Source organism: Pelodiscus sinensis, chromosome 16, assembly GCF_049634645.1.
Source record: "Pelodiscus sinensis isolate JC-2024 chromosome 16, ASM4963464v1, whole genome shotgun sequence".
In the NCBI taxonomy this organism is placed as follows: domain Eukaryota; kingdom Metazoa; phylum Chordata; order Testudines; family Trionychidae; genus Pelodiscus; species Pelodiscus sinensis.
In genome coordinates, this window is record NC_134726.1 from 39,729,971 (window position 1) to 39,746,656 (window position 16,686).

Sequence of the window (16,686 nt, forward strand, 5' to 3'; positions counted from 1 at the left end):
ATTACCTACAGAGATGCAAAATTTTGCTTCCTGTATTTTTCTACTACTGAGCTATTGCTGGAATTGTCACTTAAAGTTAAGCCAGAGCTCTGGCTGTGATAAAATCCAGGCACAGGACTGTTTGAGGTCCTTAGATTTGTAGGTCACCCAGCTGGAAATTGTACTATTTTTACAGAACAGTACAATCTAAGGACCCTTTTGCCCCGTCTGTTTTGCCCGGGTATAATAAAGGGTAACATCTGTATGAAGTCTTCAGGGCTTCAGGTCAGGTGTCTTTGGGTTGGAGGATTGGCTAGGTTGAGAGGACATTATTATGGAGTAGAAGATAATGAAGAAAGATTTGAATATTGGGGAACAGCAAGTTTCCTAACATGTATGATGGGCTGTTTGTTCAGTGTGGAGGAGTTTGTGTTGTAAGTTTCCCTGCTAGTGGGACTGTTTTGTGATGTCTCCATTCAGAGAGACACTTTTAGCAGGAGGAGCAGGTTGTGCAGATGTATTCAAAGAAATTGTTTCCCCTGGTTTCAGTGACTGGGCCCTGACAGCCGTGACAACTCTCTCCTATCTTAGGTGGGATGAGATAGTTAAAGCACTTCCCAATTAGTGATAGTAAAAATATTATCATGGCAGTGCCTAAAGTCGCCAGTCAGGCTTGGACCCCATTGCATAAAGAGCTGAACGAACACAGGAAAAAGACAATCTGTACCCTGAGGTGCTTGCAATCTGCAGATGCATACAGACAACAGGTAGGGTAGTGGTTCTGGAACAGTGTGTATAGTAGGGGTGCTGAGAGCCAGTGAAGCAAACTGTAAACCTTATATATTATTGGAACCATTTCAAGCCAAAGGTGCTGCCAAACTTCTAGTTCCAGCACCTTTGTTGGGTAGGGCACAAAGTAGCACACGCACATGAATGAGATGGAGGAGAGAAAAAACACAGCTTTGTTTGGTGCTGGCATTATCTGTGAGGTTTGTGTTTTTTAGTGGATTCAGAGGACAGGAGTAAGAGAAGGAAAAAAGAGCTTGAGGAAGAATTGCAGGGAGGCATTACTTGGCTTCAGAAGGGGAGAAGGGTCTGCCTTGAAGCATTTCATGAGAGAGATCTACTATTTGGATATACTTATCTATTTGTATCCACATAAGCCTGATGAGCTCTTGAACATACAAAATCCAGAAATTCAGAATTACTATACAAACTTCCCAACCCAGTAACATAAATTTCTCCAACAGATTTGATAAGTTTTATAAATGAAAGCTAGGTCAAACCTATGACATGAATAAAGGAGACTTGTATAGTGTGTCTGGCTTATTTTGAAGCGAAGAAAAAGGGCTGCTACTCCTTTGAGTATTTTAGGAGCTAAAATTGTAGAGACAAGGAAAGAGGCATCTAAACTGAATGCAGTAATAATTTTGTTGCATTCAGCCATTGAACAATTTACATTTTTTTTTCCTATTCCACTAGCTGATGCAATAACATACCACTAATGGCTTTTCTCCTTAAACAAAAGAATTTGCACAAATTGGCTACCCTAGAGTAAATTCCCATGTAAATTTAGTTTTATAGTCTACATACCAAATACTTTGCAGTATATGGAAACAAGAGAATGGATTTTCTTCTTTGCCTAGAAATTGGATAGTATAAAAATCTGAGTACTCTTGCTTTTATCAATTCTTTGCCCCCCCAAAAAAAGTAACATGAAATACAGAATTTGCTAATAGTGAACTGCTGATTTATTTAACAGATGGGCAGATATGATAGTTGAAGGGTATTAAGAACTTTTCAGCATAATCAGCCTTCACTGTTTCTTACTGTGCTGATATTTAAACACAGTATCTTTATCAAATCTGTCAGTCTTGACCACTTTTCAAGGATTTTATGGCAGAGCGCTGCAGTAAGATTTCATTACTAAGTCCTAATTAATTTTAATTAATATTATATATTGCAGAACATTTATTATTACAGTAACATATGAACATATGTGAAAGAGATACTTTGAAGTTAAGTCTTGCTTCTTCTGCTTTGAAAATTTTTTGCTATCTGTTACAAGAAACAGAAAACTACTTGAAGTCAGTTGGTGGTGGAAGGGGAGAAAACACTATTTATTTAGTTTGTGCTTTTCAGAAGAGCCCCTTGTGTACAGACTTCTCTTATGTAAGTAGACCCACACAAACTGAGGGCAGCAAGCAAGCAAGCGAGAAGGTTTTGTTACTTCATGATATAATTTATTATCTCTGAACTTTTCTCTTGGCCCCTTTTACACAGGTAACACTAAAGGTAGCTTGTCAAACTTCTGTTGGCTCTTGAAAAGTGAAGATTTTAAGCTTGTACTTTACCCCCACACTCCTTTTTCAGTTTTTGTTTGTGTTCGGCTTGGGGATTGTTTGGTCAGTTCAGTTTTCATTAGCTAAATTTAAAAAATGTTCCATCTCCTATGATTTTTGACATGCAAATAATTTTAACCTATTTTTCAAAGAACTCAGTCTAAAATGGATTGGATTAGAAATTAAAGTGTGTTTCACGTTCTGAGTGTGTATAGGATCCATTTGGTCTTCTCTTAGTATAATTCTTAACAGCTTTGCAGTCATAAAATGGGGGCTGGTAGAAGATGAGAAATGACCTTCAACTGTCCACTTTAGAGGTACCAAAGCATTTTAAAATGGAAGCAGGCAGGGATGTATTGTGAGACTATACAGATGTAGGCAAAATATCAGAAAAGATTAATCTGATTTAATAATTAACACACTTTCTTTTTTGTTATAGGCCATTGAACAAAAAATCAAAGGTAAGTCACTTTAAAGCTTTTTGTATTTTGTGGTGTTCTAAGTAGGGTTTTTAATTTGTGTTTGAGTTAAAAGGCTGGTCTGAAACATTTTGATTGTCTGAAAAAACAGGGTCTTTGAAAACATTGTGAATGCCAATGGTATATTTGGAGATTCAAAAAAAAAAAAGCAGTGGAAAATTAATAGTTTGGAATATTCCTTCACTTTGGTTCACCGTTTAATTATTTGTATAATATCACTGTACACACGTTTTACCTTGCTCATTTTTCTCTTCTCCTTTCATTTAAAAAAACACCCCTCCCCCAAAAAATTTTCTTCTACCAATCCAATCATATTGTAGTTCATGGGATGCCGTTAATTTGTTTGAGACTGTTCTTCTGAGGCTATGTCTACACAGCAGCGTTATTTCAGAATAACTGATGTTCTAAAATAATAGAGCGCGTATACGCTGCATGCTGTTATTTCAAAATAATGGCAAGCTAGAGGACTTTTTACTCTGACTCATAACTCTCATTTTACGAGGAGTAAGGGAAGTCGAAGGAAGAGACAGAGGCAAAATCTGGATTAAGCTATTTCGACTTCAGCTACACAATTGACGTAGCTGAAGTTGCATAGCTTAATTCGAGTTTTGCCCTTCTGTGTAGCCTACGCTGAATGTGCCGTTAGTGCAGTTGGACATGAGAGGGGCAGGCACAATAATTGCCCATCTATCTGTGAAATGGCATACCACATTCAGCAGTCTCATCTTGTTCTAAAGGGCTAGGATGACCACGTCTACGAGTTAGCTCCAAAACAAATTGGGAGCATTGTGATTATTTTGAATATTTGTATTCTCTCTTTTGATTAATTTCAAGTATTTCCTATAATGTAAAGGAAAATGCCTATCTACTTTGCATAGGCTTAACTTCCTTTTTCTTTCTAATTAGGTAGTACTGAGAATGTTCTAATAGCTGAATATTTATAGGCTAACATATGCTAAATCATTATCTTCAGAAGCACTGGGCATTGTTAAATATTAAGCCTTGAGGCACGTTTATAGGAATTTCTAAGCATGAAATGCTAGCTCATCATAGCAGCTCAAGATCAGGTAGTGAATTCTCCATATATATAAGTGCAGTCTCATGTTGCTACCTATTGTGTGCAACAGTTTCCTCAACCTTAAGTGGGTGAATTGAGTTGACAACTTTCACAGAAAAGCTAAATTCTGTAGCGCAATAGGCTCCTAATACACTAAGGAGTTGAGAGAAGGGAGGGTTTTTCTAATGATCTCCTAGATATGTATGAAAACTGGTCACAGAAATCAAAGGAATAAAAGTATATTTAGGTTCAGAAAAGAGTTCCACTGCTTTGTGGTAAGAAGAACTTCTGCGTTGTGGGGGGTCGTAATGCACTGGTTCCATTCATTGGCATTACAAACCTACATGAGGAGACTAATTTCCATAAAACCTGGATCTGCAGCTATCTTGTGCACCCAGTGCTACTGCTTACAGAATCTGGCTCTTCAGACTGAGCACTTAATGAAAATGGCAGACATAGAATCAAAGGACTGGAGGGACCCTTGAGAGGTCACTAATCCAGTGCCCTGCACTCATGGCAGGACTAAGTATTATCTAGATTGGGGTGGGCAATAATTTTTTGAAGCGAGGCCACTTGAAAAATTTCCGAAGTGGTCACAGGCCATCCCAGAAGGGGAGGGGCCTCGGGCTGAAATGGTGAAGCTTTTAAATAGCCAGAGTTGAAAGGGCTCACTTCTCCCCTGTAGCTCCCAGGCAACATGGGGGAGGGGAGGAGGGAGGGACTGCAGGCCCTTTTCACTCCGGGGCTCGGACTTTAGCAGCCACTGGGAAGGCAAAGCCTTTTAAATAGAAGCAGTTGAAAGGGCTCGCAGCTCCCAGCCTGCTGCTAATGCATTGCCTGGGAGCCCTTTCAACTGCTTCTATTTAAAGGGCTCACGCCTCCCCGGCTTCCAGGCAACGCATTCAGGACGGGAGCAGCACGAGCTGAATGAAAAAACTTGGTGGGCTAGAGCCGGCCCACTAACAGGCTCTTGCCCAGGCCTGATCTGGCAGGTGTTTGTGTAACCTGTTCTTGAAAACTTCCAATAAGGGAGATTGTGCACCCTCCCTAGCCAACTACCCCGCCAGTTAGGAAGTTCCTAATATCCATCTAAGCAGCCCTTCTTCATGTTCTTTAACCTGTCCTAGCCTCAGAGGTAAACAAAACCAGTGTTTCTCCCTCCTCCTCTTATGTACTTGAAAACTGTTATGTCTCCTCTTGGTCTTTTCTTCTCCAGACTAAACAAACCAAGTGTTTTCAGTCTTCCCTCACAGCTCATGTTTTCTAGACCTTTAATCATTTTCATTGCTCTTCTCTGAATGTTCTCCAATTTGTCCACATCTTTCCTGAAATGTGGCTCCCAGAACTGAACACAACACTCCAGTGGGGGCCTAATCAGCACAGATTAGAGTTAAAAATATTTATCTTCGCTTGCATCATTCCTGCCTAATACATCCCATGCTCATGTTTGGTTTTTTAATTTTTTACAACACTTTTACCATCTACTCCTCTTCAGCTTTTGAGCTACTATGGCTAGGGCCCTACCAAATTCACAACCATGAAAAACATGTCACGGGCTGTGGGCTTTTTTCCTGTACTCTACAGATTTCATAGGGGAGACCAGCGTGTCTCAAATTGGGGATCCTGACCTAAAAGGGAGTTGCGGGGCATCACGAGGTTATTTTAGGGGGGTTGCAGTATTGCCATCCTTCTGCACTTCAGGGCTGGGCAGCCAGAGAGCAGTGGTGATTGGCCAGGTGCTCTGCTCTAAAGGCAACACCCCTTCAGCAGCATTGCAGAAGTAAGGGTGGCAATATCATACCTAACTTCTGCATTGCTGCCTTTAGAGCTAGGTGGCTGAAAAGTGGCGGCTGCAGACTGAGGGCCCAGCTCTGCAGGCAGTTGTGCAGAAAGAAGTGTGATAATATCAAACTATGCCATCCTTCCTTTTGCACTGCTGTCGTGATGGCTTTGCCTTCAGAGCTGGGCTTCTTGCCATCAGCCACTGGTCCCCAGCTGCCCAGCTCTAAAGGCAGTGCGGAAGTATAGATGGCAATGCCATAGCCTCCCCATCCACAATAACTTTCTGATTTTCCTCCCACCCCCCAGAAAAAACACGCACACTTTTTATGGGTCAAGACCCCTACAATAACACTGACATTTTGGATTTAAATTGCTAAAATCATGAAAATTATGATTTTTTTTTAAAATCCTATGACCGTGCAATTGACCAGAATGGAGTGTGAATTTGGTACGGCCTTAACTATAACACCCCCTCCCACTATACCTTTCTGCAATATTCCTTCCTAGGCAGTCCTTTCCCATTTTGTATGTGTGCAACTGATGTGTCCTCATTGAAGAAAACAGGACAAAATTCAAACAGTTTCTCCAGTTTGTCCATATCATTTTGAATTTTATTGCTATCCTCCAAAGCACTTGCATGCATGAATGCTACCCTGCACTCTCAACTTGGTATCGTCTGCAGACTTTGAGAGAGCTGGACCCAGAACTGATCCCTGCAGGACTTCACTGGATATGCCTTTCCATTTTGATTGTGTAACCTTGATAACCCTTCTGGGAATGGTTTTCTAAGCAGTTACACATCTATCTTATAGCTCCATCTAGCTTGTATTTCCCTAGTTGATTTATGTGAGAGTCATGCAAGGTAGTATCAAAAGCCTTACTAAATTCAAGGTGTACCACAACAACCCTTTCCCCTCTATCCACATCCTCAGAGCCCTCTATAGTAAATTAATATTTCCATTTAATCGCTTTAAGCTCCCTTTTTCAGACATGCAGTGGATTTGCAATTAAATGGCTGTTACACAATAAGTGATTCTCTTCTCCATTAGCCATTCCTTATGTGGCAAGATGCCACTGTAAAATAGATATTGGCTACGTCTACACTAGCGTGATTTTCCGGAAATGCTTTTAACGGAAAAGTATTCCATTAAAAGCATTTTCGGAAAAGCGCGTCTAGATTGGCAGGACGTTTTTCCTCAAAAAAGCTCCGATCGCCATTTTCACGATCGTGGCTTTTTTGCGGAAAACAAATCTCTGCTGTCTACACTGGCCCTTTTGCGCAAAAGTTTTTCGGAAAAAGACTTTTGCCCGAACGGGAGCAGCATAGTATTTCTGCAAAAGCACTGACAATGTTACATGAGATCGTCAGTGCTTTTGCGGAAATTCAGGCGGCCAGTGAAGACAGCTGGCAAGTTTTTCCGGAAAAGAAACTGCTTTTCCCGAAAAAGTGGCCAGTCTAGACACAGCCATTCTGTTTCGGTGTTTCTCAGCCAGTGGTACAAGTACTCTTAGGGGTACTTGAGAGAAGTTGGGGGGTATGTCAACACAACTGAAATTTGGAGAAAACTGAATTTTTGTTTTAAGTTTTACAATGCTTTATTATTTTTGTACTTTTTACACCCAAAAATTTCATCGCCCACCCAGCTATGATTAAGTTGTTTAAACAAATGTTAGAAAAAATGGTAGGAAAAAAATTGTCTGAAAACTGTAGGTACTGGGGGTACTTATATATTTTTATTTTTTGGAGGGAAGGGGGGTATTTTATAAAGAAAGGTTGAGAAACACTATTCTGTTTAACCGCCATGCATAGACTTGCCAACATCTGAGATTTATGAATAGTGCCACTTTTAAAACTCTGCAGAAGTAAATTAAACTAGGAAAGACTGAGGGACAGAGTAGAAAAATGCTAAACATTTTGCTTTATAAAATGGTACTGTCCTTTCTAAATTCACAATTGGCATGTGGCCTTCATCATCCTGAGAAGTGATAGTGATGCCCACAGCTGAGGAAATGAAGACAAGCACAAATTTTGTGAGAATTTTGGGTCATTATAGTCATCATTGAATTGAATTGAATTGAATTGAAGGAAATATCTGTTTGAAAGATGCAGACATTTTTGTCCTGGTTATATTTTCAACGTTTGTTAGGTAAAATATATTGTGCTTTATTAATGTAAATATCAAACTCTAACTTTAATATATTCCTTTATAGCGAGATATAGTTAAGGAAATCAAAGATAGAGGGAATTTTAACATCTGTCAAGTAATACATGTTAGCAGTCACTTTTAATAAGCATCAATATAATGGGATTCAGTAGTAGAGCTGTTTCAAACCCTAATTTCTCATGTCAAAATTTGTCACGTGTTATGCATATCCAATTCACTGTTTCATTATTGGTTTTGTGTGCTTGCATTCAAGATCCAAATTAATAAATATTTTGAGTTTCCATCTTGTTAAACTTCTTAAAATATTATATGGATGGCTTGAAGATAGAATACAAAAGTACAGGATTGCCAAATTATTCATAATAAAGTTCTTTGTTGCAGATAATCATAAAAAAATTGTAATAAACCCCTACCATCCTCCAAACTCAGTTGAGACCAGAATGCATTTATGTCTAAGATCACTTCTTGCCCTGGTTTCATATTCATAGTTCCAGAGCACCAGTGCCATAAAACCCTTTTTTTGGAATGGGATAAAGCAGTTTGATGTTACTGGCATTTTAATCATATCTCAGTTCAAATGAAAATATTGAAACAGTTAAGAGGATACTGTAGATATTTCAGTCATAAATAGCTCTTTGATACATTAGCATTGATGCAAAAAGGTGGTGGTTTGTGTATAGCTGGTTTTTGTTAAACATTTTTACCTGCTTTTTAGATTTAAATGTTTTCAGCAATTCAATAATTCCTAAGAGAAGTCCTCAGAAAAGGACACTTACGGTGTGTCTACACAGTAAGGCTTCACTCAAAATAAGCTATGCAAATTGAACTATGTCAATTGCGTAGCTTATTTCAATATAGCTTATTTTGAGTTTTGGTGCTGTCTACACAGCACTTATTTCAAAATAGAGCACTCTTCCTCCAACTTCCCTTACTCCTCGTACAATGAGGGTTACAGGAGTCGAGTAAGACGTCCTCCAGCTTGACAGTATTTTTACATTGTTGAAATAGTGTCTACACAGCCAGCAGTTGACTGTTATTTTGAAATAACATTAGTTATTTTGAATAATATTGCTGAGTAGATGTAGCCTATGAGCATTTAGCTTGAATTATACCACAAAAATACCAGTTTCCTAGACTCTTTAGCAAACAAAATACTTTCACTGTAAGCAGAAATGTATGCATGTGCAGGCCGGTGCTTGTAACTTTAAACGTTTCCTTTCCCTATTGTATTTCAAGATATATAGGTAATATTTTCTGAAATACTTTTACAAATTGTGAAGTAGGGTTAAGGCTGGCATTCCTACTGTCACTCATGCTGTTGAGCATCCAGAGCTTTGCAAACAATAGAAGTTAGATCATGAAAGAAATCTGAATTGATCTTTTTTTCTGTAAATTTCCTTGTGGAAGGGCTAGGTGTGAAACTACTGCTTTGTTACAGAACAGGGTAAACTTCGGATCGCCCTGAAATAGAAAATGCCTTTAAAAATAACTGGATATGGAACTGAATTCCTTTACTCGTATTTCTTAGCTTTGAAACATCTGCTCTCTGTGAAACAAAGCTGTCCATGCGCACAGAAGTTTTGTTTTCAGCTTCTTATAGCTTCTTTACCTTACTGGAAAACTGTTAAATTAGTTTTTAAAGTGTATTAGTATAAAAAGAAAAAACAAACTGAGCTATGAACACACACTCTTAAATTACCCATATAAATGCCACGGTTTACCTTTCTATGGATCTGCAGGGGTTAATGAATTGGCAAACAGTTAGATATTTTCCAGATCAGCTAGCTGAGCCTACAGCTGCGGCCATTTTTCCACAACGAAAATTCTAGCATTACATCTTACGTGTGTCAGCTTGAAAGCCAGACTTCCTCTGTTTGCCCTTCAGCATTCCAGAACTGACAACTCTTTGGGGCATGACATGCAAGGAAAGTGTATTACAGAACATTTTTAAGAGGTCAGCTTAAGCAGTAATAAGAAGAAAAACATTTAAATGACAGTTTGGTGCTGCTCTTTGTGTGCTTTGGTTGGTGATTTGATCCTTTTAAGCTGATCTTGTTTGAGTGAAACTGTTTTCCATCTGCATGAAAGTTGTTCAAACAGCTGCCATTTTTTTTATTGGGGGGGGGGGGGGGAGAGTTTGTCACCGGGCCCCTACTCCAGGAGGAGTTGGCAAGCAGTACTCTTGTAGCAGTAAAATGACACCATGCTTCTCCTCCATTTTCTAATGAAATCTGCAGAGTGGGAAAGCAACACAAGTTGGAAGCGTCTTTCTTTGGAATCTCTCTGTAAACTGTTTGTCAGTCGTGCAGACTGTAACTCCAGCTTCCACTGCTTTGTGGGTTTTAAGCAGGTTTGTTGTTTATGAAAATCTCTCTCCTTATGCTCCTTTGTAATCTTGCTGCTGCTTGTCAAGAAAATTAGAAGTAATACACTGTAAGTCCATTAATAAAGTTGCCTTTAACTTTTAGGCTAATTTAAAACAAAAGACTGATGTGTAAAACAATGTTTTACCATTTTTTTTTTAACAGTTCTGTTAAACTAGGGAGCTAGACTGTAACATTTCTGGGATTTAAAGGGTACAGAAATTTGTAATAGTCATACTGGAAAAATAAAGAGTTTGCTAAAGTGAGATATTAGCAACAGAGCTGATTTAATAATTGAAAAGTTGCTGATAATAAAATACTATTGGTAGAACTAACAAATTGTGAGATTCTCTCCCCGCCTCCCCACTCCCCCCATCATTTAGTTAAGAAAAATGGTTGTATAGGGCCTGAAGACATCAGCAAATAAAGCTGAAAATAACTGAAAACTTTATATTGCATCTTAAAGCATATTTGACTATAGACAGTAGAGAGAACATGGCTCCAACTAAAAATGTTTTACCTGAACATTGATTGTATATTATTGAGTTTGTCACTCTTTACACAAAGAATGAATCATTTTGTTACTGCTTTTATTTACCAAATAAATATATTTCTTGTATGATCTGTATGTAATTTTTTAAATTGTTTAGAAAGTTATGTTCACACTGTAGCTATTTGCGGTTTATTTGCTAACTGGATTTCATTTACTAATATGCTTTATCATTTTATAGTTAAGTGAATGATTATACAAGAATTAGTTCAATTGATTTGGTTATACAATGCACTTACTGTGCTTTAAAGGGATTTAAATAAGGGAAGTTAGGCTTGAATGTTGCTTTGTTGCCGTTCTGTTTGGGAGTAACTTTTCTAAACTCCGGTTCTCTTGCATTGGAATGTCATATGTAAATGACTTCGTTTAATCTGCAAGGAGTAATTCTATTATGGAAGGAATACCAGGTGACGTGAAACTATCATAGTATTGAGCACTAGCAAGACATTGTGCTGTTATAAAATAGTCCCTGCTCCAAGGACTTTACAGACTAAATAGAAAGATGGTATTATTCATATACATACAATGCCTGGTGAGCAAAAAATGGATTTGTCAATAAGCATTTCTTTGTAAGTACTTTGAGTAATGTTGGTAGGCTGTATGCAGATAGTGTGCTAATTTCCATTTACCGCTGTCAAACAGACTTTCTTAGATCAGGGTTTAAGTGTTTCAGTTTTAAAGTCTAAAAGTATGACTGGTTGCATCAAAAGGCATATTGGTAAAATGTAGATTGCTAGAAAGTTAAAGAACAAAAGATTTGTGGGTGGTAAAGTAAAGTTCGGTATATAAAAGACCAACTCACTTTAAATGTGTGAGTTGCATTAGCAAATGGGCTAAAGTAATACGAAGTTTATTTAATAATTACATAATTAATAATAATAATAATAATACTTCAGTTATTTTTTCCAATGGTAAACCTGGTTTAGAAGTGCAGAGAGGAATATACAACTTTTTTCCTCTATTGCATTATATTACCTTGTATTTCATTAATGTTAAGATTAAAGAACAAAGTGAAGAGAATTATCCTAGAAAGGAATAGATGGAAATACGTTCAGCATTTTTGAAGGCATTGAATTGTATTTGTCAAAATTAACTGTATTTGATCATAGGTCATTCATACACTGTTGAACATGTACATTGAAATATTGTTAGAGGACCTGATTTCAGTAGCTTTCTAAAATAGATAATAGAACTCTTACATCAGCATAATTTAATACTTAGTCATTTTTTCCAGCTTATCCATTTATCTAATTACTTGTGAATATCTTCCCTCTCCATGTTCCTGTGCATTAAATTGACTTATGTCTTGGCCATTCTTCTACCTAATTCTGTCTTTCTCCATTCAGCTGTGAAATAGAGTAGGACTGGGTCACTGCTATGTCAGTCGAGGACGATGGTGGTACTGTGGTGGTGTGCATGTTTGTAATCACCTGAAATAGTGTATCCCTTTCTCTGCTCTTGAAGCTCAAACCAAGGATAATACTCTGGCAGCCCGCCGGAGGAGAAGAGATAATTTGCATTCTCCACCTGCCCCTTGTATACAAAATCTTTTTGGGGCTTGTTCATTTTTTTTGTAGAGTATACACACAAAAAACTGATAACTGCAGTTCTGGGTGCAAAGATGATTTTTTTGCACGTACCTAAGAGATTTGATCCTGCAGGACACTAACATTTTTTCAAAAGAACATGTACTAATGTGTGCCTTTCTTGAAGTATGTGTACTTTTTACCTAACCATGTTAAAAGTAACAGTCATAGGTTGAAATTTCTTTGAAACAAAACAAAGGGAATTGGCTTTCACTTAAGTTTTCTAAGGCAAGACTAGTCTATTCACCTGCATTTGTACCTGCAAGTGAATGTTAGTGTATGATTTTCATGTTGTGTAATTTTCTTTCATTTCACCATTTCGTTCTTGCTTCTAGCACACTGGGGAATTTAGTGAAACTCAAAAAGAAATTGTTTAGGAAATGTTGCTGCAAAGTCAAAAGCCCATGTTAGTGACATATTAATATGCAGAGCTACTCTTGAAAGTAAACAAAACTTTATAGTAATTCAGGCTTAATTTTCATAGGACCCAAACACCCGACACTCTCACACTTAGTAGTAGGAATGTCTTACGGTTTCCATTGCAGCTTCAGGTCCTGGCTGTTGAGACAGTTGCTATGCAGGCATTTTTTTATACTATTGTTCAGGCTTTTTCAAAGTTAACTATGCAAATCCCATTCATTTCCAGGAGAGTTGTGGTTAAGTTCTCTAGTCAGCTTTGAAAATTGCTACCTAAATGTTCTTCTTTTCTTACTGAAGAAAAAGTAAACTGAACTAGGGATGTAAGTGACTAGTCGAGTAGTCTACTACTCGCATTTCCCTACCCTCCTTCCCGCTGCCTCTGTATCAGAGGCAGCAAGGGAGGTGGGAAGCAGGAGCCGGTGCTGTGGGAGCTGGCTTAAAGGCCAGATTCCCCCAGTACCATCTCCACAGTGCTGCCTGCCCCCTGACGTCCCCTGCACTGATGCCTCTATCAGAGGCAGCAGTACAGGGGGAGGCAGTCAGGAAGCAGCCTCTTCCCACAGCGGGTCTAGGCTGCCTGCGTGCACAACTCCTACTACATTTAAACTGCAGAGCCACAGTGGAGGTAGCTCCTGGGCCTGGCGTGAGCTGGGATACAGCGCCTTCCCTTATCAACTAATCATGTAGTCGATACAAATTGTATCGACTACATGAGCAGCCAGTTACCCTCCTTTGAACATCCTCAACCTGAACACACAGTTGTAATCATAAAGATATATAATGGACTTGAAAATCATGTGTGTTAGTGACAACAGTAGAGTTGGCTTAAACATTTTTTTAAATTGTGGGTGATCTCTAACTGTAGTTACTGCATAGTATTCCACCGCTTTCGAGTATTCGTGTGCTTTAGCAGTCCGAGACCAAGCAGGTACTCCATCCTGTGCCTTTTTAGGTTTCATTTAATTGGTTTGCATTTCTTCTGGTGTGAGGAAGCAAATAGAGGTAGCACTGAATGCTATAGTCACCGGTTTATTCACAGTTCAGCTTTCTTGCAAATTCTTTGGCCTCAGTCATGCCTTAAAATGGCCATGCTGTCAAGGTTGTGAAAGGTAATTTTGATTTCATTTAAGCTGAATGCTTGGTGTTTCATCCATGGAGGCAGCCAGTCATGTCAAATGGCGTTTGGTATTTATGCTATCGCTTTCTACTGACAGTGGACTAGGTGAAGACTAGTACATAGATTTCCCCTTGGCTCTCAGGATTGACAAGACAGGTGAATGTTAACCACTTGTTCTCTTTGTTCAGCTTGCTATATGCTCTTCGATGTTTTCATAAAAAAGCCAGATTTTTTTAAAGAAATGTAGCTCTGGTTTAGGTGCTAAAACAGACTTGGACAGAAGTGCTTATCCATTAAAAATGAAGGCTCTTCGTAAGGCATTGTAACAAAAGACTTGAGCTAGGATAATTATGAATTTATTGCCAAACAAACTACTAGTAGTAATACCATGCTAGAAAATAGTGCGTGCGTAGTAGGGATGTTAGCGTATGGTGGAGTAAACGATAACTCACACCCCTATCAGAGGCATCAAAGTAGGAGGAGAGGCAGGAACTGGTGCCTGTGGAGAGCCAGCTTTTAAGACAACTCCCCAAGATCAGCTGATCCCTTAGCCACTAGTCTCCACCGCCACCCTGCTATTGCTGCCTCTGAGGCAGCAGCGCGGAGGTTGAGGGGGACAGGTGGGAGCTGGTACATGCGGGGAACTGACTGGAGCTGCCTGCCCCTCCTTGCTGCCTCCCACAGAGGCAGCTGGGGAGTGGGGTGAGGTAGGAGCCGGTGCTCCCAAGCACCAGCTTCACAGAGCAGCTTCCTCTTCCCCCACGTACACACACACACTGCTGCCTCGCTATCAGAGGCAGCAGCACAGAGTGGCAGGTGGGAGTTAATCTGCATGGAAAGCTAGCTTTTAAACTAGCTCCCCTAGCAGGCCAGCTCCCATCTGCCATCCTCCACTGCTGACTCTGATATGAGGCAGTAGCATGTGGTGGCAAGGGCGCTCCCTGAGAGTGGGGACAGGAGTGCACTGGCTGCCAGCCCTGCCCCCGGGGACTATCAAATAATCGTGTAACTGCTAAGATTCTGTGTGATTACACAATTATTGAATTAATTAATAGATAATTATTGAATTATCTAACCTCCTTAGTGCATATAGCAAAACTGGGTTGCAGCTGTAACTGGAAGAAATACTGCCATTCCATAATACTACCCAACTGAAAATATTTGCTTCTTTTCTTATGCTCTTTTTGAGTTTGAAAATTATTCTACCTGTTGTTAATTTTCTTCATCTTTTTTTTTTTGTTTGTTTGTGTGTGGCGGGGGGGTTAGTGCCAGAACAAACAAAGACCAGTGTAAGCCAGCCTCAGCCTGTCACCTCTAACGGCACTTCCACAACAACCAGCACTAATAATAATGCCAAGCGGGCCACAGCCAACAATCAGCAGCAGCAGCAGCAGCAGCCCTTGCCTCGATACCCTCCTCGTGAAGTACCACCACGATTTCGACACCAGGAACAGAAACAGCTGTTGAAGCGAGGTCAGCAATTACCAGTTATAGCTGCCAACCTGGGATCCACTACTAAAGTATTAAACAGCCCATCCGGAGGCAGCACTGTCACAAATAAACAGCCAGTGACCAACGGAGAAGTGCCGAACAGCAGCAGCAAAAAACAGTCAGGTGAGAGAGGAGGAAGTAACTTTGTTCTCGGGGAAGTTAAGTGTTTTATTAGTAACTAGATTAGAAAGATTCTAATCAGTAAGTGGGCAAAGAGTTCTCTAGGGTCTGTTCATGTTAAGCATTGAGTTTAAAACATAGTCTCCTGTGCTCTATTCCTTTTAATTGAATCTCTGATCGTTCTCAGATCATCTTGGTTATTGACTATGCAATTTATATGTTGTACAGATGTAGAGCTACCTTTGAACTGTGCAGGTGAATATTAATATCCTCCTCCTATATCCCCCTCTTGATCTCAATGGTTGCTTCAACAAGGTCGCTTTAAAGGGATTCATTTATGTAAAGACTTCACTTCAAGTCTGTGTGTTAGAGCTGTGTCCAGTATCCAGGAATTTGAACAGCATCTTCACAATAAATGTCTTGTTTCGGATACAGTGATATCACCTGGAATTTCTGGGTTTAAAAAAAAGCCATTATTCTGATGTTTAAGGTTTGTTTTGCTAAAGTGATTACATGTGTTCATGTACCTCAAGTATTGTCTCTGCTGACAGTATCTCGGCCTCTTACAGGATCCTCTACTCTGAAATGTGAGAAGAGAATGACTGCTGTTCATTCAATATTTTCTCCTTTTCATAAGCTTTTTACTTTGATCCCTTTTCATCCTTGTTGGGTGGAAAAACTTGCCCTTCAGATGCCTTCACAACAGTCTACTGAAGACGTTCATATGTTGGATGTACAAGGTGTACATCTGTAATAGCAACAGCATTAAACATAGGAACATTTTACAAGGGTCATGTTGGCTTCTCCAAGGCTGACGATTTTAAAATCAAAATTGAATCTTTTTCTGAAAGACTTGCCCTAAGAATGAATTCTGAGGAAGTTTTATGGTCTGTGTTGTACAGGACTTCAGACTAAATGATCTCAATGGTGTCTTCTAACTTTGGAATCTAAAAATACGTTTGCACTTCTAATGAATGGGCTAGGTTATCGCTTACTAATCTTGTGTTAGTAAGACACAGCTAGTGTATTCTTCACTGGAAAGAAATAACTCCTGAGAGAAATTTGATATTCCACACTCAGTCGTCATCATCTTTGTAAGTGTTTGTGTTTTTATGCTGGTTTTTATAGCTGCATTTAGTTTTTTGGGAGGCATTTAGCAGTTATGGTATAACTGTTTCACCTGATCCATCTAAACTTATCTTAGCCAGGATGAGTAGGAATGGTATCCCTAGCCT

General features: G+C 39.2%; 1 protein-coding gene across 6 annotated transcripts in view; it reads left to right on the plus strand.

Annotated features, from left to right (window-relative positions):
- Nucleotides 1-16,686, plus strand: part of TNRC6A (trinucleotide repeat containing adaptor 6A) — a 192,486-nt gene that overhangs the window by 137,673 nt on the left and 38,127 nt on the right. For all 6 annotated transcript variants that reach the window (XM_075899921.1, XM_075899922.1, XM_075899926.1 and 3 more), the window contains 2 exons: nucleotides 2,761-2,782; nucleotides 15,107-15,454. In XM_075899921.1, coding sequence (XP_075756036.1) covers nucleotides 2,761-2,782; nucleotides 15,107-15,454 — 370 coding nt within the window. The remainder of the gene's footprint in view (nucleotides 1-2,760; nucleotides 2,783-15,106; nucleotides 15,455-16,686) is intronic.